General features: G+C 29.4%; 1 protein-coding gene across 2 annotated transcripts; it reads right to left on the bottom strand.

Moving 5' to 3' along the window:
- Positions 1-533: 533 nt before the first annotated feature.
- On the bottom strand, positions 534-4,220 carry LOC11419890 (transcription factor bHLH62). Of its 2 annotated transcripts, none has more exons than XM_013588632.3 (8): positions 3,256-4,220; positions 2,762-2,995; positions 2,213-2,278; positions 2,018-2,086; positions 1,853-1,927; positions 1,517-1,738; positions 1,046-1,151; positions 534-924 (listed from the first exon to the last, which is right to left on the bottom strand). In XM_013588632.3, the coding sequence occupies exons 1-8, from the start codon at positions 3,940-3,942 to the stop codon at positions 887-889; spliced, it is 1,497 nt and encodes a 498-aa protein (XP_013444086.2). In that variant the 5' UTR covers positions 3,943-4,220; the 3' UTR covers positions 534-886. The 2 variants fall into 2 exon arrangements, with proteins under 2 accessions (XP_013444086.2, XP_003626938.3); XM_003626890.4 differs by having other exon boundaries at positions 828-924; positions 1,046-1,148; positions 3,256-4,219.
- Positions 4,221-7,582: the final 3,362 nt, after the last annotated feature.

Genomic DNA, 7,582 nt, shown 5'->3' with positions numbered 1-7,582 from the left:
TAACATGTTCATCTAACCCTAGTCTCAACTTTTTCTAATTTTGTAAGTTTTTCTATAATTATATACAGAAATATAAAAAAGGGACAAATATCCAACATAATATTATTTTTAATTATATGTTAATTATCGTATAAATATTGGTGAAAAATAAAAATAAAAGCACAGAAGCTTGTGATATTGGTGAAATGTATAAAAAAGTTATATTATATGAAAAACTAAGAGCACAAGAATTGTATAGTAATTGTCAACAACAAAAAAAAGTTAAATAAATGTCCTAGTAATAATTTTAAATTAGACTTTTGAGACAAAAAGGAGACCCCACTATTAATACAGCTGGTTGCAACACAAGTGAGGATCAATGTTGATATCAACCAGATTCTGCAAAATAATTTCTAATTAGACTTTTTTTTGTTGATTAGTGGCATGACCTAATTAACGAGATTTTATTCAAGACCCACGGAAATTCTTAATGGATATGATGTGATGTACGAATTATTGAAAGTATATAAAAGTAAAAATCTCTAGAAGGATAATGAAAGCTAATTGAATTTTTTTACTTTAATTAAGCAATGATACATTGGTGCAATATAACACTGATAATTTGCACCATACAATACAGAATCAATCCTAAGATTTTACATTGAATAATTTGTAAAATAGAGGGAAAAAAATTGCCCAGAAGAATAGAAACTGAAATAATATAAAGGGAAAAAAATAAAATGTAAAATGACTAGCTTAAAAAACTAACAAAGGTTCTATATATTGGACAGACCTAATCAATAATGGCTTAATTATAATTCATAGGGTTGTTGGAATTAAATCTTTTGTTGTATACAGCAGTTTTCTTGATCCTCTAGGGCTTCAATTGAGGCGTAATGAAAGGTGATTAGAGCTCAATTTTCATTTGTGTTGATTGATTTGAACCTGCATTGGACCAAAAATAAATTTTAAGGTCAAATTTCTGGTGCCAAATGAAAATGACATTTTAATAACATGTCAATAATTTGTGACATTGATTTTTTTTCTTCTTTTTTTGTTTTATTACCGTTGAAACTTGGGGAGTGTATTGGTGTATTCCTGTTTGAAGTTTGGCCAAATCCCATCTGAACAACGGTGTTTAAGTCCTCCTCAGAGAATGTTAATGGATACTGCTAATCATTTGAAAAATAGAGTTAATTAGAAAGAGTTCAAAACACTAGTGAAATAATGTACCTTCGTATATTAGTACATATGGGACAATTGGGTCATGTAAATAATAATATTTCAAAATAATTTGATGCCTAAATTTTTTATCTTAATTATCTAGTTCGTAAGAATAGCGAGCCTGATAGTTTGAAATTCAGTAAAAAAATTCATTAATCGGTAGAACTCAATCACTTTGACTTATTTAATTTTAGTAATAATTATTTTAGAATTCAATATTTTAAAATTCAAATTGTTAGACTCTTATTATTTGCATAAATTAAATTGATAATTAACCATAATTTATAGAAAAAAAGTAGAAGAATGTGGTTACCTGAGAGCCACCTTCATTAAATCCATTTAGGAAAGGTAAATGCATGCCAATATTATGGCACAAAGAAGAATCCAATGGTTCCACTGAGCAGTGGGACCCATTTGTATTAGGGATGTTATTATGAATAGCTTGGTTTTGCTGGGGTTGTTGCCCATAAAAGGATGGTACCGAGGAATCTAATTGGAATATTGAGTTTTGCAAAGAATTATTTGATTGAAATATCTGAAATCATAAAAAGAAAAATAAATAAATAAACAACTCATAATAATAATAATAATAAATGCAACAAGTTTTATTGAAAAAGCAAAATATTATCTATAGAAACTTAAAACTTACATCTTTTGATACAACAAGACTTTCAATACTTAAATCCATCTTTGTGTTCACTGAAGACAATTTCATAGACAAAAACTGAAAAAAGAAAGTATAACTTAATGAGCAAGAAAACAAAAAATAATGACATTATAGAATTAAGATGCTTATTGGTGAAGAGTTGATTACCTCAACTTGACGCTGCAATGACTGAACATAATTTATAATTTCATCAAGCATAAGTGCTTTTCCAGTAACCTACAAGGAATAATTAATAATTCATAGGCATAGCCCAATTAGTGAAAAAGTACAAATTTTAGTAACATGAAATTAAACCAATTTGTTTTGTATTCTGATTTAGTAACTTTTGAAAGTTTTGCTTACCTTATTGCAACCTGGTACAAGATCTTGGAGAAGTTTCATCCTCTCACTTATTTTCTCCCTCCTTACCTATTTACAATCAAAGTTCATATAATGTCAACTCAAGATATGAAGTTGATACATTTTTGTTATGTTTTAAATTAAGGTTTGCAATTGGATATTGTGGCCCACAATATCATGGTTTTGGAAGTAGAATTCAGATTTTATACTATCACCGATTTAACGACGCGCTGACACGGTAATTATATAGATGGTCGTTGGATCAAAATTAGATTGTTTAACTTTCAAATTCATTTTTTTTTTTACATTTAAAAAATTTAAAGTAAAATTTGAATTGTCTGATTTTGATCTAACAACCATGGATATTCCAGCTGCATGAATGCAACGAGTCTAAATTCTCGAAAGTCTATATCAGAGCCGCAATTGTATAAGTCGAGTTTATCCACAATTTTATGTAAATATTAAAGGTCGCGAGCTAACCAATTTATAAAAAATAAAAATAAAAAAAACTATTTTTGATAGAGAAACAAAAAGCAGTAATTTAATTCTTACTCGTTCTGCAAGACTGTGACTGTCAGTAGCTTGACCTCTTCTTGCTCTGACATGAATGTAATCTTTTTGAGGTTCAGGAGGTTTTGAGTCACTCTTGTTCTGTTTTTCTTCCCCTGCATTTGGTGTACCTTCTTTGATCTCTTCCTCCATATTCCTGACACCATTTTCATTTCTCTCACCCTCATTTGCCTTAATTTTCTTTGCATTGAAGTCTTCACCACTACCTTCAACACCCTAAAGTCAAAAAAGAAATATATGAGATTCAGAAAATTCTTAACATAAAAAAAATAATAATTTGACTTTAAAAAAATAAGTGAAAATATATTTTAGTCTCCGGAAAAATTTGTAACACTCAATTTAATTTGCGAGATTTTTATTTTTATTTTTATGTTTAAATTTTTGTGGGAACTAAATTGAGTCTCGCAGTTTGTCTCAGTGACAAAAAGTTTAAAATGGGTCCGCACTCTTAAAAAATTGCAGCTTTAATGCTTTACCTTCGTAGGATTGGTAGAGTTTGGTGCTTTTCCTTTGGAAGAAGAAGCTTTTCTTTTCCTTGAATTCATATCAGGTGAAGCTTTGACACCAATTTCACCATTTGGTGTATTTTGCTCAGATATTGTAGATTCTTCTTGAGAATTAGCCACTTCCATTTTCTCATTTTCTTGTTGCAATGAAGAATTCTTGTTCTCATGATTAACCATTTGAGATCCAAATGTTTTGAGTGATGGACTACTTGAAACTCTTGATAACTTCATTCCATTTTCCATTAAATTATGAGATCTTTGAGCTAATTCAACATTGTTCATCACCATTTGGTTACCTCTTTCATTGAAACTCTTGCTACCAAAGCAAGAAAATTTTGCAGCCCTTTGAACAAAACCAGGATCAGGTGAAAATTCTGCCACTCTAGACATCATTGGTAGAACCAAAGGGTTAGAAGAATGTTGTGAGATCTCACCAAAAGTTCCCAATTTTCCTATTAATTCTCTCATGACAAAATTTTCATTGGACATGTTGGGATTTGATGGTGATGATGTAGCTGCTGGGGATGAGACAATTGAACTAAGTGTTGAATCATAGTTAAGGTTTTGGTCCGTTGACTTGTCCCAATTTGGGTTGAAAAAACAATCTTGGGTTTGGTAAGGTTCAAATCCAGCATTTAAAAAGAATTGGTTTTCCATAATGTTATGATGAATTATGAGACAACAAAATGAACTTAATTTTGAGGTAGTTTTTTTTGCTTTTGGTTTGGTTTAAGTGTTTTATATGTCCTTGAAACTAGAAGCAAAATGGCTATGATATGTGAATTACATTAGAAAAGAAAGAGAATTCAAAGAAGTAGTGGCAATGTGGCAAAGAGAGATTTTGATGAATTGGGGTTGGATTGAAATTGAGACTTGAGAGGAAAGAGTCTTGAGGAAAAGAGAGAAAAGGGAAAGGGAGGGAAGGAAAAAGATTAGGCCATCATGGGTTAAATAGACCCAAAGGACAAGTAGAAATATTGGGTTTACTATTTTTTATAATTATTATTTATTACTCCTAAAGGGACTTTAGTAAAGGCTAGCATACAGGTAAACTATAGACATAGAACAATTGTTATTCAAAGTACATTGTTCCTAAGAATAATTCATAAAATATTGAAGACGTTAAAATAATAATGAAAGATTAAAATTATCTAATGTTTTTGTTTTATTATACTTTTTTAAGAATTGGTTGATAATATACTTAACAAACATTTTCCTTCTCTCTCATTCTAGTTCAAAAAAAAAAACTTAACAAACATTTATTTATATATAAGAATCTTAATGAATAAATCATTTTATGTTAAAATTTTATTAGTATATTATATTTATACTTATGTATCTTTTTGTTAATAAATAGGGTCTTAGTGAGCTTAACTCAGTTGCTATGCATATTGTATAATATATGTAGGCGTCGGAGTTCAAACACGGACACCCACTTACTCTCACCTTATGAGGTGAATTTCTAACTACTAAACTACTTAACAGAAAAAAATTAGCAAAACGATAAGATGTTGTAATTGTTTAAGGATGATAGGGTATATTATTGAGTGGGAGAGTGAGTAATTATTACTACTAATTAATTAGTTTTTGTTTCTATATTATGTGTCTCCTAGTTTTGGAGTGAGGAGCATCTCTCTCCGTAAAAGACGGAGGAGGGTGTGTATGCTGCCGGGCATTGGACGTCAAAACAAACACCCAAATTGTCTCCTTCTTTTCATTTTTTTTTAACTTTAGCATAGTCTACACTTCACAATCCATATAATGGAAGCCAGAAAAGATGATAGCTACATTAAATATAAGGTTAATGGTGTTTTATCCCCTGTAATATAGGTCATTTTTTGTTTTCCTCTCCTGTAAAATATTTTTTATTTATTTATCCCCTTGTAATTTTTTTTTTTTGGAATACCCCCTTAATAGGTCATAAAAAAATGACTATTTTGTTTTGCAGAATTTTTTCGTTTTATGACATATTAGAGGGGTATTCCAAAAAAAATATATTTTACAGGTGGGTAAATCAAAAAAAAATATTTTATAGGGGGAAAACAAAAAATGACATATATTACAGGGTGGTAAAACACCATTAACCCTTAAATATATTCTAATTTTCTTTCTATTTTTCTTCCTTCCCTCTTATTGTTACGACCTTAAGTCCATCCGTAAACCTACCACGAGATATTGTTCGCTTTGGGTCTAACTCCAATTTACGGATTTTGTCATTTATAATTGACATCTCGTTGGAGTGCGGGTGTTGTTAATTTTTTTAAAAACAAAATACTTATGTTTAAAGAATTCTAGTACTAATTTGAATGGAGGTCTATGTTAACGGTTGGTTATACTTCATGTGTTTCGAAATACATATCGCAATCAACCACTTCACACATGTCAATACACAGCTGTGTCTGATAATTTCTTTAAAAATCTATGGTAAAAAGTTATAAAATTTAAATATTTTTATACTATCATCTTACATTCTAACATCTTTATACAATCATCATCTTTTTGACCAAGTATGTTATGTGAATAATGTATATTGTAAAAATGTGACATCGTCTTTGCTAGATCCATCAGAAGCATGAGAGAAGAAGTGAGCTTCCCTTTAGACCATGATGGCCGCTAGGTATTGGTTCGTACCATGCCCGTAGAAAGTTCCTTGCAGAATACTAACAATGATCAATAACTCTTACAGAAGACAATATAATTGATCAATTGGGACGACCAACCGCTTCAACATCTTCAGAGTCAGAGAAGTGGACAAATGTTACTAGTCATTTCGACGAATTAACTGTGACACTTCAATTAGCATTACTTTGTGTAAAAAAAAAAGAAAAGAAAGAAGAAGCACTTCTTTCTTTTAAAACAGAGTGAAAATAATTAACCAAGGGAGTATTTACCAACACAAAAAATTTCTTAAGTTTTCTCCATTTTTAATCTCCACCATTAAAATCCATTGACCACTTTTCTTTATAATTTAACACTCATTTTCTCTCTCATATTTAATGGTTGAGATTTCAATGGAGAAATGAGAAAATTTTCAATGGAAAGATTATTTAATTCCTAAACTAAATTTGCATCAAATACTTGTAGATATTACTGCTCTAGTTGACCAACAATAGTAAGACACAGGTTACAAGCTTGAATTCAGAGCACTTCTTGAACGTTCTTGTTACACCAATTAAAAAAGGTCATGTTAACTTGTGGTCTTAGGGCATAATAAACATTAAATTCTTGTCATTAATGATAAATATTAATTGAAAAAAATTAATATTAGATTTTTTGAGCAATAAATTAACATAATTTCTATTAGTGAAATCCTTAACATTGTCTTAAGGGATAAGTTAACATTTCCCATTAAAAATACAGGAATATATATAAATGAATGGAAAATATAGTATATTGTAAATGAATTTTACAAAAAATTTCTTATTATACATTAATTATTAATCATTGTCATAAATGGATAATGATACTTATAACCATTAAATATTTAGAAGTGGAAAATTGCATTTTGAATATGTACTCTAATAGATTAAATTTTCTTTGATTATAAAAATATATTGAATGTCCATGCAATATTCTGCAATCTGAATGGTAGATATGGGACAAAATTTATTATATTTTATTGAGGTAAATTTGAATTTTGGTTACATTATAGAAGTAAAATTGAAACAACTGAATATTTTTTATATGCTAAAATAATATTTAATTGCAAACGGAGGAAGTATAATTACTAACCGATGAACCCAACAAACATTAAAATCATAAAATCATGATCGAAATTCGTGTTGATATTTTTTTATGACAAATGATTGTTGAAGTTATTTTTAAATCATTTTAAACTTCTACTACTTGATTGTGTTGTGCCTGTATGCACCGTGTTCATACACTTATTGATAGTAGATGATGGGTAGGTACTAATAAAGCCAAGATTATTTTAGACCTTACACAATGAGGGTGACTTTATCACTTTAGTATTGGTACTTCGTAAATACTCTTATCATTATTTACTTTTCTTAAAAAAAAAATGTCATTATATTTTAGTGTTCACCACGGCACCACACACATCTATATACCCGGCTGTGTATCAACTATCAATACAAATATGCGAAAGATTTTCTCCAACTGAGTCTATTTAGATCTTTTAAAGGCGTACTCTAAATTGTTAATGTTAAAAATTGGGTTTAACTCATACTTATAACGAATTGTAAGATGATGAGTGCACCCTTTTTATAAACTCTTATCAAGAATCTTGCCTATTAAATGTGTGAGACTTGTGTTTTTCCAAATACACACCTTCGCA

Source organism: Medicago truncatula, chromosome 8 (genome assembly GCF_003473485.1).
Source record: "Medicago truncatula cultivar Jemalong A17 chromosome 8, MtrunA17r5.0-ANR, whole genome shotgun sequence".
Taxonomy (NCBI): Eukaryota; Viridiplantae; Streptophyta; class Magnoliopsida; order Fabales; family Fabaceae; genus Medicago; species Medicago truncatula.
Note: the sequence above shows the minus strand (reverse complement) of the source record. Positions and strands in the feature narration are given on the sequence as shown.